The sequence below is a fragment of the Galeopterus variegatus genome, unplaced genomic scaffold (assembly GCF_000696425.1).
Source record: "Galeopterus variegatus unplaced genomic scaffold, G_variegatus-3.0.2 Scaffold1486, whole genome shotgun sequence".
In the NCBI taxonomy this organism is placed as follows: Eukaryota; Metazoa; Chordata; class Mammalia; order Dermoptera; family Cynocephalidae; genus Galeopterus; species Galeopterus variegatus.
This window is the reverse complement of record NW_007727597.1, coordinates 296,095-324,094: the sequence shown is the minus strand read 5'-3', so window position 1 is coordinate 324,094 and position 28,000 is coordinate 296,095. Positions and strand designations below refer to the sequence as shown.

Sequence of the window (28,000 nt, the reverse complement as noted above, 5' to 3'; positions counted from 1 at the left end):
ATCCTCAATTTGGAAGTCAAGACCAGAAATGTGAATCACTGCATCCTGAGCCACAGAAAGACAGCAGCTAACTTCACAGAAGTCAGAGCAGATGAGAAAAAGAATGACTCATTTTTTACATTTGAATTATTATTGTTACTGACATTTTTGTTAATGACTTACAGAAACAAGAGTCCTCATAAGTCCTTGTGTCCTATGCTTAAAAAAACACTCACATGCCATAAAATTTTGTTCATAAACAAACTACCACACCAGAAATATATGTATGGTCTTTTTTGTTTATGTTATGTAATAATTACTTCTACTGAAATGAAAGAGATTTGTTTATATTTATTATCTTTTTTTTTTCCTTTTTGTCTTTTTTACTGACTGGTAACGGGATCGCAACCCTCGGTGTCGCGCCCGTACCAGAGACCAGCAATGGGATCGCAACCCTCGGTGTTGCGCCCGCACTGCGCTCAGCCAGTGAGCGGGAACCGGTCTCCATATGGGATCCGAACCCTCAGCAGGAGCGCCACCGTGCTCCTGAGCGGCGCACTCTCCAGTGCGCCACCGGGCCAGCCCTATATTTATTATCTTGATGCCATTTACTGAAGCCACTGGGGTGCCATTATGATGACCATGTTTTATTTTTTCTTGATGTACTCATCAGCATGAGAAATTAATAACATGAGAAGTCCCTAACACAATTAAATCTTACTTCATTATGTATCTAGTAAACTGGCTTCAATGAAAAACATGAGATGACTGTCCCACAAAATCCAGGAGCTATGTACAGGGACCAACATACAGAAATACTTCTATCAAAGGACTTTTGTTAATTTATTTCTATTAAAGGACTTATAAAAACATTACAATTAAACCACATTTAAGGATTATTTTTATTGGAAAGAGAAAAATTACACAAAAGATAGTGGCAATAAGTTAAATAAACAGAGGAAGGAAGGGAGGGAGGGAGTGGTGGGAGGAAGAGAACACAATTAAACCACATTTAAGGATTATTTTTATTGGAAAGAGAAAAATTACACAAAAGATAGTAGCAATAAGTTAAATAAACAGAGGAAGGAAGGGAGGGAGGGAGTGGTGGGAGGAAGAGAACGGAGGAAGAGGTCCACCAGGCATGTAGTAATGAACAACTGAGATAAACGTCCCCACCCTCATGGGGCTTTCATTCCAGTGGAGACTGAAAGCAAACAAAATAAGTACAATATATAAGACAGCATTAAGTATTAATGAAAAATAAAGCATTGAATTGGATATGAAATGGGGGAGGGGGTAGGAATTTTAGATCCAAGGAAGTCCCTGTGATTTATGACTAAAGGACAGAAGGAAATGGGGTCACCAAGGGGATGGGGGTGGGGGAGGAGAGAACGAGGGAGTATCAAAGCCCTGGGGCAAAGGTGTATTGAGGTGGTCCCAAGGGGAAAGAGGCCTTTCCTCTGTGGCTGGAAAAGACTGAGCCGGGGAAGTTAGGAGATATGAGATTAGGCTGCAGAGGTAACTAAGAAGCTGATGGGCAGGGTCTCCCACGCTAGCAAGGACACTGGCCTTTATTCACAGGGTTACTGGAAACCCCTAAAGGACTTCGAACTGAGGAATGACAAGATCTGGATTACATTTCAAAAGGATCCCTGCTGGGTTGAAAGGAGGCAGGGTTCAGGGCAGAAGAAGGAAGACCAGTTCTGAGTAAAACCAGGCCCAGGCCTAAACAGTGAGGCTGGGAGAAGTAGAGAACTAGCCGAGTTCTGGACATACTTTGAAGGCAAATCAACAAGTGCTGCTGACAGACCAGATTTGGGGAGTAGGAGGGAGAAGAGAGGAGTCAAGTGCGACTTCAAGTTTGCTGGCCTAAACAAATGAAATAAGTAGAGTTGCCAGAAACTGAACATTAAACTGAACTTTGAAAACGTGTGGTAATGGTTTTTTGAACAACATTTGACTTGGACCTTTCAATCAACAGAGTAAAAAGACAACCTATAGAATGGGAGAAAATATTTGCAAACTATAAATCTGACAAGAGATTAATATCCAGAATATACAAGGAACTCAAAAAACTTTACAGTAAAAAACCCCAAATAATACAATTTTAAAATGGGCAAAGGAGCGGAATAGACATCTCAAAGGAGGACATATAAATGACCAATAGACACATGAAAAAATGCTCAACATCACTAATCATCAGGGAAATGGTAATCAAAACCACTTTCAGGTATCATCTTACACCAGTTAGACTGGTTATTATCAAAAAGACAGAGAATAACAAATGCTGGCAAGGATGTGGACAAAGGAGAACCCTTCTACACTGCTGCTGGCACCATAAATTAGTTATAGCCATTACGGAGCATAGTATGGAGTTTCCTTAAACAACTACAGATAGAACTGCCATACAAACCAGCAATCCTACTACTAGGTATACACCCAAAGGAATGAAAATCATCATGTTGAAGGGATACTTGCACTCTCATGTTTATCGCAGCTCTATTTACAACAGCAAAGATATGGAACCAACTTAAATGTCCAACAACAGATGACTGGATAAGGAAAACGTGGTACATATACACAATGGAATACTACTCAGTCATAAAAAAGAATGAAATTCTGCCATCCTCAGCAACATGAATGAGCCTGGAGAAAATTATGTTAAGGGAAACAACCCAGGCACAGAAACAAAAATACCACATGTCCTCACTTGTAAGTGGCAGCTAAATTAATAAACAAATAAACAATACAGAAAGAGAGAGAGAGAAAGAAACAAACAACAATCACAATAATACACTGAACTTTCAGAAGGAAAGAACAAAACTGTGGTTACTATAAGTGGAAAGGGGGAGTGGAAAGGAGGGTTAATAAGAAATTAATGAGAAATTGGTTAACAGATGCAAAGAATGATTACATATTGTAATGATGAATAAGTTTACTATCCTGATTTGACTATAATGTATTGTATACAACTACTGATAGTCAACTTTCTACCCCACAAATATGTATAATCAATTATCAATTATGCTTCAATTAAAAAAAAGACAGAACAAACAACTCATGTGCCAAGAGGTCAACTGGGGGAAAAAAAAAAAAAAAAACAGGTACTCCTAGCTGGCTACTATGTGAAAATATCCTTTTATATAAAACAAATTGGTATAAATCCCTACCCACCCCCCAAAAAGAAAGAAATCTGGTGGGATCCGGAAAGCTAGAAATAAGCAACACCCATCTACAAATCCAAAACACAAGTACATCCTCTGTGCTCTTCATGCTCAACAAAAGAATTTACACTACTTAATGATTAGCTTTGACATGGAAAAAACACACATTGGAGCACGTTAATTCCTCATTTCTGTGGCCACTATAAACAACACATTAGATACTAAAGTCTTGCCTTTAAAAATCCTATTTCTAATTTCCCCAGAGTTCAAGCTTAGGAACAATTACTAAGTGAAGCCAACTCCTGAAACTTGCCTTGCATTCAGTGGGGGAAATGAAGCCAAATGCCCTATTTAAACTATTTTCAAAACCATTATTTTCTAGATATCTCAAGGGAGTATTTAGGGATTAATGCACAACAAAAATCCTAAAGTGAATTAGGAGCTCTGAGGCAACAAATTTGATAACAGGCACAATTATATAGATTTAGAAAGAAAACAAAGAACCTCATAGTCCCAAACTTATTCATGAGTTTGATTAATGCACAACAAAAATCCTAAAGTGAATTAGGAGCTCTGAGGCAACAAATTTGATAACTGGCACAATTATATAGATTTAGAAAGAAAACAAAGAACCTCATAGTCCCAAACTTATTCATGAGTTAAAAAAAAAAAGTTTTGTTGGCCATTTTCTTTTACTTTTCCTTTTTACCCCAAGCTTTATTTTAAAATAAAAACTTATATATTTTCTGTATTTAGGTTCCTAAAAAGCTCCAAGAGCCTTTTTCACCCACACTTAGATAGCCCCTGGTTCAAATAGCCAGCATTCTACGGCAAAGTGAAAGTAGAAGAGGAAAAGAGCCTCTTTCCCTCTTCTTGGGTCCAAAAGTGACCTAAGCAATAGCTTGGAAGAGTAAATTAAGTCTTTGGTGGCCTTTTCTGGTCCATAAGTCCCCTGGCTCCTCAAGCTGGCTCGATGCTTTCCAGCTGCCCCAAGCAGGACAGGAAACATCCCATTTGGGATTCTGAGGGCTCCAATTTCCTTGAGCCACACTTAATGAACACAGCTTTCCGTGAATCAAGACCCACCAATCATTTATTGCATCTATCCAGAGCTAGATGGAAAGAAAGGATCCAGATCTAACCATCTTGCCCACGTCCATCACCACCTAAATGAATGAAAGGGGCCTCTGTTTATTCCAAAGACATTTGTACCCACATGTTATTATTAAATTTAATTGTTTTGCTACTTCTACGAGTCTATTTTTTTCCCACTTCAGTGAAGCCTCAAACCTTTCTCATTTGTAACTTACCTCGCTAGTTCTAAAAATTATTCGGTAGTTATATGCAGATCCATTTTCTTTCATTTCTTCTGGTTTTTCCCTTCGAATGCTCACAGCCACCGGACCAAGATTTTCATCAGCCCCAAAATAGTTCCAGTGTTCTTAGGTAAAATAAGATAAAACAAATTTAGAAAATTTATCTAACACTTTGAAAATGTTATATTCTGCTCAGTATTTAAAATCACCACTCAGAAATTACTCTATATCAATAAAATGTAAACATTTAACTATTATTAAATATTCTTCAGTGAGTTATTAAAACAAGGACTTGGTTACACAGGTTTAGTTCCAGAGGAGATCACACCAAACAGAAGTGGCCTGTTGAGTTCTTTACTTCTGTACAACTTACTACTCTACTATTTGTTTTAAAAGAAATTAGTGTTTTCTCCCTATATTCCACCATTTAAATAGGTTACATTGTGTGTGCTTCCGTGCCTAAGGGAAGGTTTATGTCAGGACTTTTTAGCTTTAGTTAAAAAAAAAAAATCCTAAACTTATTGAGAGTAGAATTTGAAAAGAGAGGGATTTCCCCCAGATTAAAAAAGATTCTCCTGACCTGGAAAGAGGAAAGTGATGTCACAGCTGAGTAGCACTCTGGTCGCAGGTAGCCCATGTATGATGCAGGAGGCGCTCAGAGGAAAGAGCTCGGGCTGCCCCAGGGAAGCAGGAGCCTGCACCCAGGGCTCTGGCCGTTACTAATGGTTTCCATGGAGTAAGCACAAAAGGCATCTGAGGCCACAGAACCTGCAGGCCAAGTGTGGCTGAGAGAAAAGGCATCTCCTAGATAACCAGTATGGCCAGGTGACTGATGGGTCAAGCCTCTTCTCAATGTTCTGGAATTTTCCAAGGTCCCAAACCTTAGCACAACCTTGGGGAGTGGGGAAAGCCTCCAAATGGTGTTGAATTTACCTGCCTCCTGACAATAAAGGTCAGGATTAAAATTAAGTTAATTTATAGAAAATTTGAAAGTGATATTTACTGTGCACCCAAGTATATACTTCTTTAAAAAAATTAAAATTGTTGATATGTACATGAGATATTCATAGATGAGGAAGTCCATAAAACACAGAAATTCATGAAAAGATGGAGTAGATAACTTTTTTTTCAAACTTCCAAAATACTTACTGTATATTGTTCTATTTCATTGACATGTGACATGTGACATGGTACATTACACTCATACAAAATACATGTATATTTGAACGTACATGTTATGCCCATAAAAAATAAATAAGTATTTGAAAATCCATGAGGATAATAAGAAACAACAGCATAAAATGTCTAATCATGCAGTTTTAAAATGTATGTAAATGCATATGAAAATACAAGTACTTAGGAAAGACTGCAAAAGATATAATCATCAATACTGAGGGCTCTCTAACACTATTATCATAATCCATGGAGATTCAAAATAAGGAAAACACAATGGGAACACAGGCGACAAACATTTCATATACGGACAACTGAGAAACAAGCCAACAGATGTCACAAGTTTCATGTACAAACACTCATAAACACCTCAAAGCACAGCACAGATAATCACACTCAGGGGTGATTTACTCTTACTTTGTACACAACTCTAATAAGCTTGGTTGTCTGGTCTTCAGCCCACAGCTTTATTTCACAGGTATGACAATTCCAGATGCTGACAAGGTCCAGGGTGTAGGGCTGATACAGACTTGCATGCAGACAGCAATGTGATAAACAACTGACAACGAGGGAGAAAACAGAAAGGGGAGGAGACAGAAATAGCATAAAAGAGCGGACAGGAACTTAAAGAAAAACAAGACAGCAGTCTGGGGCCATTTACTGTAGGAGCAAAGGGGTCAACACCCTTTAATAACTTCAGAGGACATTGCAGTATTGCAGCACAGAAAATAGTGATGTGTGCAAGATGAGCGTGAGTCACATTCACTATTGTTAAATAAAGTTTGGCCTAAAAGGTTTCTTCAGATAGAGTGAACTATAACTTAACTTGATGTCTAAGCAGACTGTAATCTACTCTTGTAACAAGGAGCTGAGTCTCAGTCAATCACAGGCAGCCCAACTGTTCAAACCGTGTTCAAATGAAACAAAGGCCCACTGTACCCAATCCAGTCGTTGCTGTGCCTCACTGCCATTTTCTGTAGGTCGCTTTCCTTTTTTGATCTAGAAATCTTAGCTGACCACGCATGGCCCTGGAGTTGCTCTGAACCTGTTCTGGTTGTGGCAGCTGCGTGATTCATGAATCATTCTTTACCAGATTAAACTCTGTTAAATTTAATTTGCCTAAAGTTTTTCTTTTTAACACTATAACTCTATACTCTGGTTCCTTGCACTTCATGGACTCGACCAAAATCCAACTCTCTAGAAACTCTTCAAATACACACCACGTGCCTCAGGAAGGGCAGGTGCGATTGCGGTTCTCTGCTGCTGAAGAAGTTCATGAAGGTACAGGGCTGTTGTCAATTTATCATCAATCTGAGCTGCTGCACATCCTCCAGCTTTCCCTAGTCAGCTCTCTGTCAGATTCTCCAGAGCAAACACTGCAAACATTCTCTCTCCTCCTTCAAACTCCCACACCTATCTTCTTCTCAGTCTTCGCAAGTGACAATGCTGTCTACATCACAAAGAAAATAAAGAAGCCATTTCAGAAGCAAAGTTCCTTGTTATCTACCATCATTCCCGCAATTTTACCTGTTTTCAGACATGCTTCCTTTTCCTTACAGTTCAAAACCTAATCCCCGCCTCCATCCTGGCTGCCACTCATTCCTCCTTCCCAGGGAAGCTGATGCCACGATCATCCTCTCTGTCTTCAATATCTCCCCTTCTACTTGCTCATTACCATCATCATCTAATCAGGCTCGCATCTCATCTTTACAAACACACTTACTCTAAACTCCTTATTACCCTCCAGAACTAGAATTCCCTCTCCTCTCCTTTCTTCCACTGGAAGCTTCTTGAAACAGCGATCTAACTCCTCACTTCAGAATTATCATCATCTGACTTCCACTGCACAGATCACCAAGGACTGCCTTAAAGTTAAAACAAATACTATACTTGTGGTCCTTACCTTGCTCAAATTCTCCACATCTAATTCAGATGATCATTTCATTTTTTCTAGAAACACTCCTACTTCCTGCTTCAATGACATCACCTCTAATGATTTTCCTTCTACCACTCTGGCTGTTGCTACCTTCCCTTCCTCTTTCCATTTGAATATTCCATCCGCTCTCAGAACTTCAACTGCCATCTCCATGTTGACACTCTCAAAAGTCTACATGTCTACTCCAGACTTCTCCAAGCCCTAGATCTTCACATTTACCTAATGAAACTGTCTGTCCCATGGGCATCTGCAAATGCAAACCCATCAACTTCCCCCCATAAACCTATAGAGCTATCCCTGCAGTCCCTGTTTCAGCAACTGCCACCACATTTGCCCAGTTGCTCCTGCCAGACCCACTACCATGCCCTGTGAATTCTAGTTCCTAAACATTCCTCAAATCTATTTACCTGTTCTCCATCCCACTGCCACTGATTCACCCTAGTCATCCCTTGCTTGAGTATTTATAACAGTCTTCTTACTGGTTTGCTCTTATCCAACTCATTCACACAACAGCCAGGTGATCCTTCCAAAATGCAAACCTGACCAACCACAACTAAACTTAACATCCTCCTCCGCTTTCCCAAAGGTTCTCAGATACACTTCATGGCTTTCCCAAAGGTCCCCATAACCTGTCACCGGCCTATCACTCCAGCCTCAACTCAGACCTATCTCTATCCTTCTAAACCCTCAGAACCAAATACATTGAACTCTTTCAGTTGCTCTCTATGCCTTTTTCATCCAAAAAAACTCTGTTAGAACATTCTTCCCACAACTTCCCTTTCTTTGGCTAAGTCCTCTCATCTTTTAGGTCTCATCTGAAGTGTCACTTAGATACCTTCTGAAAGAGTGACTGCTTACTGGAGCAAAATGAAAGTGTCTACTTTGCATATTAATACTAATACTTGATTTAAAAGTGTTATGAATTCATAAAGACACAAATTGGTAAAAGCAAATATTTAATATATCTCAAACACAAAGATTTAGAAACATTACAAAACAAAAAATGTAAATTTATAAAAATATAAATATTAATCATTTTAGTATTAATGGCAGATAAAATAAAAAGTTTTGTTTAATTTTTTTCTTTTTCTTCTCAGAATCAACATGGAAATATTTATTTTAAAAATAAACTAGGGCCAGCCCGGTGGCGCACTGCCAAACCTAGACCTTTCTACTCTTTAAAGACCATCTAATATGCATAGTTTGGCTGGGCTAAGACTGGTGTGGGCGCAGCACCAAGGGTTGCGATCCCGTTGCCGGTCCCGGTCCGGTACGGGCGCGACACTGAGGGTTGCGATCTGTTGCCGGACACGAAAATAGACAAAAAAAAGGAATAAATAAATAAATAAATAAATAAATAAATAAATAAATAAATAAATAAATAAATAAACTAAACCTTACATAAAATAAACTAAAATACATAACACCAAGGTCAAGAGTTTGGATCCCAGCACCAGCTAGCCACAAAAAAAAAAAAGGAAAAAAAATTAAAGATTAAGAATGAATACTTTGCTAACAATAAAAACTGTAAAATTAATGACCATTTAAAACATTTTTTTGCATGACCCTCAAAACCCAATTATATTTTTGTGCAATAAAGAAGTATATTTCTGAGCTGGGGGGGTGGTGATAATTATAAACCAACTTCAAACACTTTCTTCACACTGTTTTCAACAAACCTATCTCTGGTTTGATAATGCTGGGAAAATCTTTTGGAATTTGTGCATATGTTTGTGTGGAAACATCGGTTTTTTTTTTTTAAATCGAAAATGAGCTCTAACTCTTATTTCCAAAATAGCATTTATAGTCAGCCTTCATCTATTTCATTTCCACCTGGATAGACGGAGATTTTGGTCCAGTTTTCTGTGTTAAATTCACTACTAGCATGATCAGACTCCATTTGTTCAAAAAGTCTGTCAACTTCAGTAAGAATTATTCTTAAAATAAAAGCCTTGTTTTTGTCAACTGTTCAGTTCATTTTTTCTGCTCCTGAGGATTATGGAGATATAGAAAAAAATCCTTTCTACATGAACACAACTTTATTCAATTCAAAATCCTAATGCAGACCCTCTGGGAGAGAAGAGTTTGGTTTAGCAATTCATCTGAAATTGAATTTTTGAGTTCTTGAACTGTGTTCAAGACAAGTGATTCAGATTTTTTAAAATTAAAATAACAGCCTTGTAGGGATATCTTCAGCTGGTCCTTCTGGCCACTCTTGGCTCTGCCTGTCCTGCAACTTCCCTGGACTGCAGGGCCTCTGCTCAGGGCCCCGGCCTCTGGGCGGTGCTTCTATACTTGTGACTCGATGCCTTGATGCAGCACTTTTTTTTTCCCCTACCAGCCATCTACCTCCATTCTTCAGCAGTGGAGATAGCCATCAACTGCAGGGAGCTCTCCCAGCCAAAGGCCTAATTAGCTTTGTCTCTCTTTTGGGGTAGAAAAATGAGAAGGGAAGGAGAATAAGGACAGGGGCATTATGGATGAGAAGTGTTAAAGGAAGGTAAGGAAGACTTTGATGAGGGAAACCAGAGGAGGAAATAGAGAAGGGAAGACCAATTGGAAACTCAAGCCAAGTAGATAAAACTGCTGATGGGTGAACAAACTGCTGATGGGTTTACATCACTAAATATTTTAGAGCCAGTGTACTGTAGGCCAAAAACCAATACTGCATCACAACAACATAATGCAGTGAAGCAAAGCACTTTGCCAAGGACTCTATTATTCACATCAACCATGAAAATATAGGTACTTCCTTCTTTCTTGTAAATGTGGCAACTATGATCTAGAGAGGATAAGTCACTTAGCCACAAGTAGTACGCAGCAGTACCAGAATTCAAACATTGTTTTAACTACTTATTTCAAATCCTCATTTTCTTAGCCATTACACGAGGGTACATCAATGTTCGTGGAAAAATTTGCATTATCTCTTAATTCTATTTTTCCATGAACTTTTTGAGGGATCTTCATATATAACATTATGTTCCCACAAGTTCCTAAAAATTTACTATGAATAAAAAATAGTAAAATAAAATTTGATGCCTAAAGGGATAAACTACTTATCTTGTCAGGTCACATATAATGCTTTATTCCTTGATGTGCTGTGTAGCCAAGGTTTTACTGTGTTGAAAGGGAGAGATAAAAAGGAAGAGATAATAATGTCACATCCATACATGGTTGACCCCCCCCCCCAACTGCTCATATTTAATACCTAAACAAATGTTTATAGTTTTCTTATTAGTTCTGGTTCTTCAGTTTTAACAAGGATGGTACAAAAGTGCCAATGAGTAGCACAGCTGTCATTCGAACATTCCACATAAATGGCTATATTTTTGGCTGATACAGTCACAACAATAAATTATAAATTTCACATTCTTAGAAAGAAAAAACAGTAAATGGTTCAAAGCTCCAAGTAATCAGATCAGATACGGTCACATCACCTGGTTATAAGTTGTACATGAGCACATGTACACAAGGCAAAATGTTAAGCCTGGTACTATGGTTTGAGTACATACCTCAGAAGTTCTTATGTTGGAAACTTACTTGCCAATTTAACAGTATTAAGAGGTGGGGCCTTTAAGAGGAGACTAGGTATTGAGGGCAGAATTCTCATGAATGGATTGATGCCCTAGAGAGGAGTGAGTGAGTTCTCTGGAAAGGGAAAGCTTGGCTCACTCTTGGGGTCCTTTCACACGTGCTTGCTTGCCCTTTGGCTTTTCTGCCTTGTTATGACACAGTACGAAAGCCCTAGCCAGAACATGCCTCCATGCCCTTGGACTTCCCAGCCTCCAGATCCATGAGGTAAACAAACTTCTTTTCTTTATAAATTACTCACTCTCAGTTACTCTATCATAGTAACAGAAAATGTACTAAGACACCAGGCATTTTAATTGTAAAAGAGAAAAAGAAAATACAATCACAAGAGTTACAAGCCTTCAACCAGCAATTTTTAGATTGCTTATATGGGTTTGCATGATATCTGTAGGCTATATATTAATATTTCAGTTGTGCATTTCCCTAGGGACACCAGCATAAACTGGACTGAGTGTTAATCATGAAAAGTAAACATACATTTTTACTTTTTATAAATAACTTGTAAAATTACAACATTTCTGAAATGAAAAACTGGTCCTTGGTAGAGCTGTAATATATCCATACACTGCTGGTGGCACTGTGGATTGGTACCAACCATTTTAGAAAGCAATATGGCAATATATGAAAAAGTGACAAAAATGTTGACGTTGTAATCTTAAGAGTTACTCTACATGACTGTACAGAAGGAAAAATGAAACCTCTTTGATTTCCTCTAGAAAAGACATCATAAGTCAGTGTATAAAGGGGAGGCTAAAGATACAATAAGCAGACAGACTTGGACTTCAATATATATCAACAAGATCAAAGAATGGAACACTGACAACGTTAATAGCCTGAATTAAAATTATTTTGCTATTTTTAATATTCTAAACTATCTTTTCTTAAAATAGTGTACTTGATTGGTTACAAGTATGTCAGTACAGTTGATGACATGAACTATGACCTTCAATATTTTCATTAGCGAACTTGGATAATACTAGGAAGACTACTCACTATGGCAAATGTTTCTACCAAACTGTTTATCTCTAATATTGGATTCAAATTATTCACGTGTTTTTGTTTTATGCATCTTACTACATCTTAATATTACTACTCACCAGCTGCAAAAAAAAAAAAAAAGACTAATAACTAGGTTCGAAAAAGAAAGAGGTAAAAGTTTGGAGAATTATATTTTTAATAAAAGAAGTACATTCTGCTTTTAAAATGCAACAGGTTTGTCAAAGTAGAGATAATAAGAGGCCAACTGTTTGACAAATGGCTCTCTGGGAAGCACACTACTCAGAGGTCTGTCACTGGTCCCCACAGGGATCACCCTAATTATAAGGGTGGAGGTTCCATGAGAACTAAATAGCCTAAGACTTGGCACCATAATCAAAAGCAGGTCAGAGTAATGGATGAGGACTTTTACACAGGACTGGTCACATGCCAGGATTAAGCACTGTATTAAGCTTATAATTATTGTTGCGTAAGAGTAATTGCCCATATTTGCAAAGTGCACAGTACTCTGATGTTCCAATGCTTCTTCCCACAGGTAATTCTTAAAAAGTGGGGTGATCTATTTGCTAAAATTGCATGGAGTTTGGGGGTTTAAAACAGCACCTGACTAAGCAGCCCCTAAAAGGATTGCCAGTAAATAGTAACCTTATAAAGTTATGTTGACAATAAATTGTACCAAAATGATTAAAGAAAAAAATACAAAGAAAAGCCTGTTTGAAATAAAGGGAGGATAAAGAGTATCAGAATCATAAGTTTTTTTTTTATTGGCTGCTATCAGTCTGACAAATGATTAACAATTTTTTAAAACTCATCCTCACTAATTTTGTTGGCCTGTAACAAATGTTCAAAAATAAAAACTGTAAATACTCAAAGCAGTCAAGAGAATGTTAAACTACACAGTCTTAAACATACCAGTGAACCTTTCTGGTCTAAGCCTTCTTAAGAGTAATTTGGCAATAAAAATCAAGGCTCCTGTAAAGTTTACACCATTTCATTTACAGGGCTCCACCTTATGGAAATAATTAGATATGTAGGAAAATTTTACATAACAAGGTTGTTCATGTAAGGCCAGGGCTTTTAAAACTTGTCTATGGATAGAAATTAGGGGGCCCATAACCTTGAATGAAAAAAATTCTATCTCTGTTTTTACTTTTAACTGAAATTCAGCATTCCTGTCAATTATAAATGCAGGCAACAAACTACAGTAGTACTAGCTGTACATGTGACTTTGACACTGTTGGAGCTCAGAAAATACCTCAAAGAATGGCTCTTTGGCATGCTGAATACTTTGAACTGAGGGACACTGGAAAAGCCTCAGAAGCAAAGTCCTGCTCTGACCTTCTCCTGCCCTTTTTTCTCTTGCTCCCCTTTCTCCCTCAAGGCAGGCCACAGAAACTAGCAATATTACTCTAACCTTCCCCTGTCTTTCTGTGTAGGAGCTGGCCTTTATAAAATTTCTAAAAGTCAATCACAAGACCCTCATTCCAGAAGGGGTCCTGCCATATACTTAGGAGGAAGGTATGCCACACAGAGGCCAAGAAGAATCTAACAAACAGGCCTTGCTAAGTTCCCTCCGATTTATTACCAGATCACACACTTTTGTCCCCCAAACATACTTCTGCGTTACTATCCATAAAAATACAGTTCTCCCTTGGGTCTTTGGGTCTTTATTTCTGAAGGCTCGGGTGTCATGTAAAACTCTGAATTAGTAAATTTGTTATACTTTTCTCTTGTTAACCTGTCTTGTTACGGGAGTGTCTGCAGAGACCCCTATGACAAATAAGGAAAGGTATCACACCCCTTTCACCGTACAACACACAGAAATCACAGCTACTTTCTTATCACATTATAGTTGTTGCAGGCATGGTTTTTTTTTTTGTGTGTGTGTGTGTGTGTGTGTGTATGTGAGTGAATTGATTTGTTTTTTGTTTTTATTTTTTTTTAGCTCCCACCAATAAGTGAGAACATGTGGTATTTCTTTTTCTCTGCCTGACTCGTTTCACTCAGTATTATTCTTTCAAGGTCCATCCATGTTGTTGCAAATGGCAGTATTTCATTTGTTTTTATAGCTGAGTAGTATTCCATTGTGTAGATATACCACATTTTCTGTATCCACTCATCCGATGATGGACATTTGGGTTGATTCCAGCTCTTGGCTATTGTGAAGAGTGCTGCAATGAACATTGGGAAACAGGTATACCTTCGACTTGATGTTTTCCATTCCTTTGGGTATATTCCCAGCAGTGGGATAGCTGGGTCGTATGGTAGATCTATCTTCAGCTGTTTGAGGAACCTCCAAACCATTTTCCATAGGGGTTGCACCATTTTGCATTCCCACCAACAATGTATGAGAGTTCCCCTCTCTCCGCAACCCCGCCAGCATTTATCTTTCAGCGTGTGAACCAAATGAATTTTTTATACTTTAAAAATTCTTCCTATATTATATAGGAAGAATTTTTAAAGTATAAAAAATTCATTTGGTTCACAAATTGTCAATGACTATGAAGAATATGTAAAAAGGTTGCATATTAATACAACTCTCTACTTTTAATACCAATTCGAATGCCAGCTCAGGGAAAAAAAAAAACAAAACATATTTAGCATCCAAATGAAAGCACAATGAAACACCTGTCTCTAATTGAATTCCTTTATATTTAAAACACCCTTTATACCTTCTTACCAGGGATACTGCAGGGAGATGTCTTTCTATGTAAAATGTTCTTAAAGGATTTGGAAAGAAGTCCCTCAAAGGTAGCCAGAAATTCAGTTAAGGCAGAAGTCACTGCTGCTCACAAAGGCAAGGACCATGCGGTGCACAGCCCACGTATTTGTTGACTAACTCTCCACCTGAGTCCAAGAGGTTGCTTCTGCTAGGACTTCTCCCTGACGTGACTTCCAAGCACTTAGAAAGATGTCTCCTCTCATTGCTTTGATGCCCAGATGAACGGCCTCCCCACACAAAGGAGGGAACTCCATGAGAAGATGGGAAAAGGAACTGATACAACAGAACAAATATATTTTTTAGCACCTAATTTTGGTGCTCATGGGTGTCTGAAGTTATAATGAGGCATACATTTATCTTAACTACTTTTAGACTTAAAAGTCACAAAAATAGTTTCTGTATATCCCTTTCCCATCCTTCCCCAGTGTTAACATCTTATATAACCACATAAAGTACAATTATCATTATCAGAACCAGAAAATTAACATTGGTACAACCTCATTAAATAAAGATCTTACTCAAATTTTACCAGATTTTCCCACTATGTCATTTTTTTTTTTTTTTCCTTTTTTTGTCCTTTTTCGTGACCGGCAACGGATCGCAACCCTCAGTGTCACGCCCGTACCGGACTGGGACCGGCAACGGGATCGCAACCCTCGGTGTTGCGCCCGCACCTCGCCAGTGAGCGGCCGGTCTGCATGTGGGATCCGAACCCTTGGCGGGAGCGCCGCTGCGCTCTCAAGCGGCGCACTGTAGCAGTGCGCCACCGGGCCGGCCCTCACTATGCCATTTTTGTTCCAAAATCTCATTCAGGATCCCATGTAGTTTCTTTACTTGTCTGTCTTTCACGACCTTGACATCTCTGAAATGTATTTATCTCTCAATTTGGGTTTGGACTGAGGTTGTGCATCTTGGTCAAGAGAACTACAGAAATGATGGATCCTCAGTGCATCATTTCAGAGGGTTCATAAGGGTGACTTTGATTCACTTAGTTAAAGCTGTGTCTGCCAGGTTTCTCCGCTGTAGAGTTACTATCTTTCTCCCTGTGGTTTACGAATATCTTCAGAAAGATACTTTGAGGTTATGCAAATCCTTCTTCTCCTCCTGTTTCTCCTCAGTCACCCACTGATTTTAGCATCCATCAGCTGTGTCTACTAAAGTTTACAACAGTAAAAATCAGTCTCAGTAATGGCATTGTGTGTCTATGGGGATCAATTGGTGGTCTTGGTTAATTTCCACAAAACCACCATGACCACACACAGACTTGCCTGTGGTCTCATTTCCTGAAAAGAGAGGAAAGGGACTGCAATATATCATTCGGTATCTAGAGTATACACAAGGCCATGCACACAGAGGGCGTTCCCTTCACTTTCTTTGCCTGATGCTACAAATACAAGACATAATAACTCCCCAACTCAACAAATCCTAAACTTTTTATCAGCATAGAAAGCGTCCTGCAGAAGCAGGGGTGCCAGGGTGACTTGGATCAGTGGTGGGAGTGCATCTGCCCCTTTTGATCGACTTTGGACGTGACTGGCACCATTGTGTACACAATTAAGTACCAGTGCAAAACAGCCGCTGGCCTCCTCTTCCACGCCAGCACCATGCCCCTCCCCACTTCCCTTTATGAGAAGCCTCCTGACTTAGAAACAACTTTCCGGCTTCTGCATTGGCACAGTTCTCCACCCAGTTATATCAAACTAATGGTCCCTCCCCCCGTACACTTCCCACCCTAAAGCTAATATAAACTCTCACAATCACATTGTTACTGCTGTCCCCCATTTTCAGGGCAGCCCCGGGCTGTCCTCCATTTTGAGTACAGCCTGGCAGATTTCTTTCTTTAATAAAGCTTAAATGGTACCCAGCATCTCGGCTCACTTTCTTTCACCTTTGAGAAGGAGGGTGACTGCCAAGGCCTCACAACCCTAGAGACAGGCAAGAAAAAAAGAGAAAGTCACATCAACACACACACTGGGGTGGGGAGGGAAACGTGGCTCCATGCAGGGGTGGAGAATGACAACTCTGACATCCTGCACCCTGTTCATTGTCTACCACCACATGGAGACACCTCCCTGTGGAGAGGTGACACTACTTTTCCAGTGCTAGCCCTCAGTCCTCTGGAGAAAGAGACCCAGAGGTGGCTTGGGTTCCCCTGCACCTACACTAATTCAGCTTGGACTTTACTCATAAATGTGATGAAGATCACTGGGCAACTAAGGGAAAAGCAACACCATGAAGAAGAAAAAAAGAAGAAAAGCAGAATATACAACAAAGAAGATACAGGTCATTCAAGAAAAAGAACTTAGAAAAAACATTGTAATTAATACCAATAGAGAAATGGGCTTTATAAGGGAAAGCTATTATGAAATATAACTGCAGGGAAACCAAAACAATGACTTCCTTGGGATTAAAAATATGGTTGCTAAAAATAAAATTCAGTGAAAAGACTGAATAATAGAACAGAGCTACATACCAGATCCTTGTACAGAAGACAAAATGGGTGAGTATAGAACAAAAATATAAAGAAACTGAAATTACAAAATGAAAAAATGGAGGATAAATCAGGGGTTCCACTGTCCATCCAAATGGGAGTTCTAGATAGAGGGAGTAAAGAGATTGTAAAAATTAAAGAAAAAAAATTTTTAATCAGAAAAAAAACTAAGGTTCACTAGCTTCTCATTGGTCTTAATAGCACTAACTGCAGACTGTAAATACCATGAGGGCAGAGGTGTATCTGCTTTTGTTCTCCTCCAGGCACTGTATCTGGCACAAAGGAGATACTAAATATTATCTGAATGACTAAACACATGAATAAATGAATGAATGAATGTGAAGTTATCTTTTCTTTTTTTTGGCAGCTGGCTGGTACACGGATCTGAACCCTTAACCTTGGTGTTACAAGGTGGTGCTCTAACCAATTGAGCTAACCAGACAGCCCCTTATTTTAATTTTTAAAACTACTTTAAAAATATTAAGGGCACTCCTGTCAATAGTAGACAGAATAATAAATTTTTGTGTGTGTATAAGAAAAATGTAGGAAAAACAAGCAAAATTATTGAAATCAGGGGAGGGCTTCCTTTCTGTACTTCTGTATTATTAATTTTTACGATAAGCCCATATATGCTTTTGACTGATTTATTTGTTTATTGCCTGTTTCCCTCCCCTAGAATGCAAGCTCTACAGGGGTTGGCTGTTTTGTTTACCACTCCAGTGCCCAAAACCATGCCAGGCACATGGCAGCACTCCTCCATACACAGCAGCCATAAAGCTGCGACGCTCTGGTTTGAACTTGAACCAGCGCAGCCACAAGAAATCCACTTAGCCAAAAGTCTTTGGCTTCAACGCCTTTGGATCTGCTGCTGTCTTCGAGCTGAGCCACACACCATTTCAGGACACCCCCTAGTCAATAACTGAGCAAGCAGAGTGTAAAAGGGCCTGTTCAATAGTTACCAACCAGGGGCTTTTCTGATGCTCATTTTTGCTCCTTTGGCTGAGACTTTGTCAGATCTGCACTGTGGTCTGAGGCTCTCCCTGCCCAATCTTGCTTCCTCTCCTCTCTCCTTTTCTGGTGTCAGATCTGCATGGTGTGCTAAAGGCTTTCTCTGTTAAATTCTACTTCCTTCCCCTTCACAGGCGCTACCGCCAATCCCCTAACCAACCACATACAGCCTATACTGACTCAGCATCTGATTCTCAGATGACTCAACTGATTTGTATATGTCCTTTATGATCTATGACCTCAAAAAGTTCTTGTTGGGAAAAGGTGACTAGTATACATTTATATTCAAATAAAATACCTCTATTTCCACGCTTTTCCTCAGTTCTAGCTGCATTTCCTCAGTTCTAGCGGAATAAATAAAAGACTTCATCTGGCAAAGACAAGTGGTTGGATTTTGAATAGAGTAGACTACAGATGAAAGACTAAGAAACCTATTGCTAGAATTTGGGCAAGAGACAATGAGGACCTGAAGTTATGTATGGAATTGGGAATAGGGCATAAAGAACAGAGGTTAGCTGCAATTTGAATATAGACTTGAGACGCCTTCCCAACAGACTGGAGGTTGAGAACAGAGGAAAGCACCAAAAAAGTTTCCATGTTTCAAATCAAGTGACTGATAATGATGATGGCATGTGCAGAAGGAAAGCAATGAAGAGGAAGGGAGAAAAATGGTGAACCCCCAATTTTTACATGAGTTTGAGATGCCAACTAGACAGCCATCCAGGAAGATACAAGCTGGTCAGAAATGCAGCTAGAACTGAGGAAGAAAGTGTGGAAATAGAGATACTTTACTCAAATATAAATGCATACTAGTCATCTTTTCCCAACAAGAACTTTTTGGGGTCATAAATCGTAAAGGACATACAAAAATCATGCTAATGAAACACAATAGGAAAATAAAAGAGGAATGTGGAAGAAAACATGTAATAATGAAGCTTGTGCAGCTCAGCATCAAATTTGGTTCTGGGAGTTGAGGTGAAACAGCAGATATAAAACAAAACCAAAAAAGCATGTACCTATCATCAGAAAGGCAGGCATCTGGTAGCTACCAGAAAACAATTTCTGGCATCAAATTCTAAAATAAATTTCTCACATGGAACTTTCTAAAGGGGTTGATGAATGACATACTGGTCAATGTCTACATCACCAGTTTTATTGCAAAAGAAACTCCGTTTTTATGTGAGTGACTGGACATTAAAAAGATGACCATGGAACTTTCTAAAGGGGTTGATGAATGACATACTGGTCAATGTCTACATCACCAGTTTTACTGCAAAAGAAACTCCGTTTTTATGTAAGTGACTGGACATTAAAAAGATGACCTTGAGGGCCGGCCCGGTGGCGCACTGCTATAGTGCGCCGCTTGGGAAGCGCGGTGGCGCTCCCGCCGAGGGTTCGGATCCCACATACAGACCGGTTCCCACTCGCTGGCTGAGCGAGGCACGGGAGCAGCACCGAGGGTTGCGATCCCATTGCCGGTACCGGTCCGGTACAGGGGCGACACTGAGGGTTGCGATCTGTTGCCGGACACGGAAAAAGACAAAAAAAAAAAGATGACCTTGAACAAAGTCCAGCATGTGAGCTAGCATAGCCTTCTGACACTCTATCTAGATTTTAAAATAAAACAGTGCAGAAGCAGCAGTTGAAGCACATGTCCTTTTAACCAACTTCCACAAACCTCGGAACTGAGATGGCTCAGGTACTGCCAAAAGCCCAAATGCTTTATAGATCATGATGCAGCTCAACCATGTTGGGACTCAGGAGATCACAACCAAGAAAGGAGAGGATGTTTGTTTTCAAAGGAGCAAAACACGCAAAATCTTAATACGTAATGGCTTCCTTGCTACTGTAAGCCCTGAGCAGATTAAAAAACAACAGCAAAACACATCACTAACTTAGTTTCACAAGAACATATTTAGTGCCCCCAAATCTCCCTGTAAAGGGATATTTAATTGGAGAACTACCTTCAAATAAATTAAATTCAGTTTGTGTAAACTTACTAAAAAATAAAAGACAAGGGCATTAAACAATAAACTGTTATACATGTATAAGCTTTCACTATTAATTTTGTTAGAAATTAATCATTAATAGCATAGAGTACAACACGGTTGAGTAGATCAGACTTGCTGACTCTGGAGTTCACTGCTCACTGAAACATAAACCTAGCCACGTCAAAAAACGAAACATAGAATAATTATCCTTAAAGAACTGTGAATTGCAAAGATTCACATAGTACCTTTCCCAAGCCTAATGTTGCTATATTTACAGAAGGATTTTATTTTTAAAAAAAGCCAAAATAAACAAAATAAGCACAGATTTTTAGAAATATTCTTAGCTATATGGTGTTCCCTGATGTTCTAGTGTAATATGAAATAATCCACAAAAACTTATAACTATTTAATGATACTCATTTAACAGACTGGAACTTGAAGAACAGCTCTTAATAGCAAAATTGAGAATATATCAGAGCATTAAAGCTGTCACTTTAGTACAAATCAAGTTAAGTGTGATACCTAAAGAAATGATGTTAAAGTTAAAGATGACCAATTACAAGAGGGTGAGAGGCAAAGAAAGAAAAATGGACATCACGACAGTGTTTTAGTCCATTTTGTGTTGCTATAATAGAAATACCTGAGACTGGATAATTTATAAAGGAAAGAGGTCTATTTGGCTTACGATTCTGGGACAGCTGCATCTGGCACGGGCCTCAGGCTGCTTCTACTCATGGCAGAAAGTGGCAGGCAGCCAGCAGGTACAACAGATCACATGGCGAGAGGAAGCAAGAGAGAGAGAGGAGGTGCAGGGTCCTTTAAACAATCAGCTCTTGCGGGAACTAACAGAGCAAGAACTCACTCACTACACCTCTTCCCCCAAGGGAGAACATTAATCCATTCATGAGGGATCCACTCCCATGACTCAGTTTCTAACACTGCCACCCTGGATATAAAATTCCCACATGAGTTTTGGAGGGGACAACACATCCAAACTCCATCAAACAGCAACTGGAACCTGACTTGTCCCCTCAGTCTGAGAGCCTCGCGAGCAGAACACTGTTCGATCTGATGTGTGTGTGCACACACATGTGCAAACAGGCATGTGTGTTGGGTGGGGAAAGGTAGAGGTGGAGGAAGAGGAAGAGGAAGATGAAAAGTAAGAACAATCCAGTCTGGTATCTTAAGAGTTATCAGAAGTACAATTTGGGGCATAAGCATTAGTTTTCCCTCTTTTTAGGAGTGGTAAAATATTCTTAGATGAGTTTCAGACCAGATAATGGCAGTTTCTCCTGGCCACTGAGCAGTAGAGGAAGACCCTACTCTATCCCAGCATCTTCAGTAACTTGACTTTGAGAGTGATGCCCACCTGGCATACAGACAAACCTATCAACATCATTGATCAACGGGGCAACAAATACCACTGCCAAGGCCACCCATGGGCTCCTCTGTCTTCCATTAATGCATTCCTCTGTGTAGGATACAAGGAGAACATGCCTCATATATAATTGCACACTCAGTGAAAAACTGAAAAAGTCCTTTGGGGCCACAGAAGATGAGGTGAGTAATGGCTAGGAAGGAGTCCCCTTCTCAACAAGCCATGCTGGCTACAGGCAACATTATAATTATTCTATAACTTAGTATTTTCCACTTAGGGATTTTTTTAGCACTTTGATCATGGTGACTATCTAAATAAAAACTAAACACAAAATATATAGGTAGTCAAAGTAACATGACCAGGTTAATCTGAATGCTACCCTACTGCATAGTTTGCACCTCCCTAAGGAGGATGTGGTTATATCACCTGGACTTCAACCACAATGACGGGTTCACCTTGGGGTCCTATGAACATTAAGTGAGGAAGTCTACATAAAGCACAAAGTAGTAACCCAATAAATGTTAGTGGTTCCATTACCATCATTTAATCCTGGGCGCATTTAATCCTGGGCGCGTCTCACTATAACTGTGCACACACTAGCAAAATGGCAAAGAGAAACAGGCAGAAGAAAGGACTGGAAAAAGCATCAATGGCATATTGCTTATTTTTAATAAGTGCAAAAATGGAATTCCTCTATTGACCCAGCATCTTTCCAGCAATGAACTTCACTTGTATGTTGGAGTCAAATATTCTTCAAAATCTAAACTTGCAAATTAATGATGTTTTGAAAAACAATATAAATTTTACATATAATGTCGGCTGTAGAGTATACTTCAGCAAAGTTTTTTTTTCCCAGAGACTTACCCACCATGAAGTCAGGAATGCACTAAACAGAACTGAAACTATCTGATGATGAAGAGGTTAAGGTCCAGGTGAGTAGCACTGCACCATGGTGTCAGAGAACAAATTACTTCTGACACTGAAGTGCTCCTTCCGCAAAAGGACTTGCTTTAAGGTTCTGAACAGGAAAAATGATTTAGTGCACTAATTTCTTAAAAATTACAAGACAATTATTTAACTACTTTTTATTGTCATAAAATGTATAGGTAACATAAATTTTTAATGTACAGTTATATTTTAGGGGGCTTAATTTCTGCTTCATATATTATCCAGAGCCATATTTTGTGGTATATTACCATATTGTGGCAAATGACTTGCATGACTTGAAAATTCTAAGTTGTGTGGCCCAAGACAAGATATTACAGTAGGTGTGCTCTGTAACTGACTTCTGCTGGACCAACTTCCTGGATTAACTGGTGCTCACCGTACCAACAAATGCCCAGTGCACTAGCAGGCCAGCAGGCGATCTCTAGTGCCACAGACACTTTCTGCTCCCACCAGTTGGACTTCATGCTGACAAAGAGTCCATGTGTCTTCCCAAACATGTCTATGCCAGTTGACTTGTTATTTTAATTATGAAATGTAATTAATTATTATGAAAGCTGATGAAATATGAGTACAAAAGAAAAATGTTGTTTCTATAAAAACTAAGTTGAAGGCTTAGGAAAGACTTAACAAAGGCAAGTCACTAAAAAGAAAGCTGTTGGATTAGATATGAACAAGACAGCTACAAAAAACTGAGAAAAAAATTATGAAACCTACGATTCTGCACTCAGATTGATTCACTACTGTCCATGTTTTTGCTCTTGTGGTTTATACTATTCCTACGATGTAGAATTCAAAACAGTAGAATTATTGCCAAAGAAACATCTTTGGCCTCACAAGAGCTTGGCAAATATATTTTTATATGTTTTAATGAAAATAAAATATTTTGGTTATATGTACTTTTTAACAATTCCCTGTTTTAACTGGTATTTTTAATTAACCAGTTACAATTATGTTAGGTAAGAGGGTATTTGCCATGCTTCAAATTAGCAACTACTGGATTTGTGGCTTTTAAATTTATGAGGCATTACAAAGAATCTGGGTGTTCAAATTCTCATTCCATACTTCTGAAAGATCAAAACTTTTAAGAGAAGGTTGCCCTTCCCTTTAGTCTCACATAGTAGAGATCAGAGAACAGTGATTAAGACTCTGCTCAGAAAGACCAAAGGTAGAATCCTGGCACAAATACTTAACTGGCTCCATGACAGCCAGTCACTTAAACACTTAAGCCCCAGTTTTCTCCTCTGGAAAATGGAATTAACAATAGTACCTATCTCATGGACATCAAGAGGTTGAAATGAGAAAATGTACATCATGTCAAATGCTTAGCACAGTGCCTGGTATAAGTGCTCAAAAATGTTCATTATTAATATTATTATATAGCCTAATAGGAAAAAAGTGCCCACTATACTATGTAAATAAAATTATACCTAATGTGTTCGACTCAATGTCAATGTCAGATGGCTTCCATTCTACCCACAGATGGCTCAGAAACACCTACAGAAAAGAAAGCAGGGATTGTCAGCTAGGAGCAACTTTGCCTCCTAATGGACACTTGGCAACGCCTGGAGACATTTTAGGCTGTCACAACTTGGGAGATGGGGGGGTGGGAGGCGGAACCAATTGGCATCCAGGGTGTTGATGCTGGAGATACTGCTAAATATCCTACATCCTGTAATGCACAAGACACCCCCCCCACCCCAACCAAGAATTATTTGGCCCCCAATGCCAAGCTGGCAAAGTTTGAGAAACCCTGTACCCTAAAAGGACAGTGTAAGAGAGAAGTGATTTCTAAAATCTGAACTCCAGAGAATAATTCTTAGAAAATAAATATTGCTTTAAAAATGAAACTGTACTTCCATTATCATATTGATTTCAGGACCCATGCCAGAGATATTTAGGAATGAGACCTGGATATATAGTGATGAGAAAGATTCTTTTTGTCAATAAACCTCATTGAATGGGATCCATCATACAGTAACTTAAAATAGATTTGATTCTAAAGTGAACTATGCCATAAAGCTATGGTGAGTGCTAGGTTTGAAACTAAATTTTATTCAGAAGAATAAATCTGAACAACATTCAAAACCCCAAAACAGTGGAAATCAGAACACTGATAGAGTAGTTTGCAGACAGGAAGCCTCTCAGCACAGGCCTTCTCACCTGGCTGCAGAGAGTACTGAGCTAGCTGATGGACTACAGGTGTATGTCTTCCTTGGTGATCCTCCTGCTTCCTAGCTTGGGTGCCTGGATGACTTAAACTAATTCCTCAATTAATAATGCTGCTCAAAAACATCATTAGAAAGTTCTTAGGAGTTAATTTATACTACTTTTCAGAAAATCACAATGTCTTTCTTGAAAGTATGAGACAAAACTACGTCTAAAGTATAATCTCAACTATATACATATGTGTATTTTTTATATACACACCTCACCCCCNTTCAAAAACATCATTAGAAAGTTCTTAGGAGTTAATTTATACTACTTTTCAGAAAATCACAATATCTTTCTTGAAAGTATGAGACAAAACTGCGTCTAAAGTATAATCTCAACTATATACATATGTGTATTTTTTATATACACACCTCACCCCCTAGAAAAGACTAGAAAAGAAGTCACCAACATGTTAAGGGTACTCTCTCTTCAGTGCCTTTTCTGCTCAAAACAAAGACCTAGATTTGATTCTTGGCTCTGAAACTTAATGTCTCTGTGTCTTTTGTCAAATAATGTAATTAAATGTTCACAAAAGTTCCTCTAAAATGGATAGGAATATATTATAACTCCCACTTACTGAAGAGAACATTAAGGTGGCGAAGAAATGGTCCTGTACTAACTGTGACAGTGCTAAAACGTGAAAGGAGCATTAAAATTGTTTTTATAATCCTTCAAATAAAAAGCTATACTTGAAATATTTTCAACTGTATGTATTTATCCCTAAAGGTGACACAGCAAATCTTCTAGACAATAAAGACTGTAACTTCATCGGCTAATCAAAGGATTTTTAAATTTAAATAATTGATATTTACTATACATTTGAATACTTTGAAAGGGGAAAGTAACTCAAAAATGTAAAAAGATATAAATTGCAGCAAAGAAAGGTGACACAGCAAATCTTCTAGACAATAAAGACTGTAACTTCATCGGCTAATCAAAGGAGTTTTAAATTTAAATAATTGATATTTACTATACATTTGAATACTTTGAAAGGGGAAAGTAACTCAAAAATGTAAAAAGATATAAATTGCAGCAAAGAGCTATTTAACTATTTTACTATCAAGAAAGATAAGGAATTCATGCACGTACTGCTAAAAAGAATGTAATACACAGTACTCTACTTTTTTTCAGAAAGTACAGCAAAAGAACATTTTAAAAAATAAAGGCTCTTCACTCACCCTTCTGGTAGAAAAATTTCCTATAATAGTATGCTCCGAGATCCACATGTTCCACGATGTATCTTTTCACTCTGTCCAGATGCAGCACCAAGTTTTCCTTGGGCACTTCAAGTACTGCTACTCCTGCATTCGTGCAATGGGAGCTAAGGGTAGACTCAAAGGAGGCACTTTCACATCCATTAAAGGAGCCAGAATTTGATTTTGACAGGCTGATTTTCCTTTCACCTTCTCCACCTATCTCATTCCGAAAATATGGACAGCTCATTACAAGTTCATTGCTTTTATCGTCTCCCTGGTCCATGCTAAGGCTTCCTTTGGAATTCAGATCCTCGGTGCTGCCCATCGGGGAGTTAAAACTGGCTGAATGGGACAAAGGTCCAGAGACCAAGGACGCCACAGCCGCTGCTGAAGCTCCCGTGGTGGTGTTTCTCCTCTTAATAACATTGTGCCTGTTCATAATTGCCTCATTCAAATCAAATAATATACTCTGGACATCGTAGTGGGCGAAGCACTTTGGACATGTCCAGGGCCTGACAGAGTCTTCTGATCGGTTATCTTCAAGATCCGATGATTTCCCAAGTTCTTCACCTTTGGCATTGCGCAATTTACGAAAAATGGATGAGTCTCCAGTTTCAGACTTGGAACGTCGCTTGAGTGGTTTTTCCCTTTCCTTAAAAAGCCTGAGGTTCTCTCTCTGTGAAATGGGCCCATCTATAACATCCAAAGAGAAACCAGAACCCTTTCCCCCACCAGCAATAAGGAAGTCACTGAGCTTGGTTGGAGTTGGACCTCGATCAGATTTGTCATCTTTGTAGCCCTTTAGCAAATCAAAAAAGCTTTCTCCAGATGTTCCCTGTTTATCGATTGAAGATGTGCTACCATATTCCCTGTGCAGTGATGGTCCAGTCTTGTATGTGGGTGAGATACATTCATCAAAGCTATCCACATCAAGTTCACTTATGGTGATATCACTGTTGCTCCTCTGCCGTATTCTGCGAAGAGCTTTCCTAGGGGAGCTGGGATAGGCTTCAGGCATGAGAAATCTGGAGTCCATGTTCTCCGACGGCCTTGTCTTGTTTTTCAGTGTGTTCTGTATGCTTTTCAGCATAGCTGAGTCATTGGAATTGAGGCTAACAGAACTTCCCTGACTCACAGGACTGCTTTTGGAGGACATGCTTTCAAGGCAACTTGAGGTTTCTATTTCCTGGCTTGAACGGCTAGATTCTTTTATGTTTTCCTTTCTTGGGGGCCAATCTGCAATCCTTGCCCTAACCCCCATCTTTGGGACTCCGGGGGTCGAGGTTACATGGTGAGAACCTTCACTTCGGGGAGGTCCTACAGGAGCCATGACTGATGAGCCTAAGCTGCCATTTTGGGACCGGAAGCGTCGCATGTAGAAGTCATCGGTGTGGACTTTGGGGGTGCCGTCTGTGCTGACGACAGAGGCCCTGTCAGTGGCAACGGGCCTTTCTGTCTGTGACCGTTTCAAGCTGGTCATGATGTAAAAGCAATTTGACTTAAATCCCTGCAGAAAGGACCATCATATCTGTAACTTAAATGTGCACTTTCCTTTTGGAGAATGGCTTCCAGAAAATACAACAGTTGTATGAGATCTTAATCTTTTTCATTTAAAAGGTTAAATGATGCCTTATTTTCCAGCCACTGAAAATCCAGAACTTCAAAACATTATAATCCACAATAGTTCCTTTGCTTCACTTCGACAGACAGATTTCTTTCAGAAAAAACTGAATGGAACTTGTTTTAGTAGGACTCTGTGATTGTCATAATCCCATGATTTCTCTAAAACAGAGAAGGACAATCTGAATTAGCATTTGATAAATACATCTAAAAATAAATATGCAATTGCTAAAACCAGACACATGAAAATAAAAGACTCAATAATGGCTTGTAGTTCACA

The 28,000-nt window shown here is 39.0% G+C and overlaps 1 protein-coding gene across 3 annotated transcripts in view; it reads right to left on the bottom strand.

Moving 5' to 3' along the window:
- The window catches only part of SIPA1L1 (signal-induced proliferation-associated 1 like 1), a 313,419-nt gene that overhangs the window by 60,298 nt on the left and 225,121 nt on the right, over nucleotides 1–28,000 (bottom strand). For all 3 annotated transcript variants that reach the window (XM_008577308.1, XM_008577309.1, XM_008577310.1), the window contains 2 exons: nucleotides 26,083–27,882; nucleotides 4,454–4,584 (listed from right to left, as the gene is read on the bottom strand). In XM_008577308.1, the coding sequence (XP_008575530.1) occupies nucleotides 4,454–4,584; nucleotides 26,083–27,580 (1,629 nt within the window). In that variant the 5' untranslated portion in view covers nucleotides 27,581–27,882. The remainder of the gene's footprint in view (nucleotides 1–4,453; nucleotides 4,585–26,082; nucleotides 27,883–28,000) is intronic.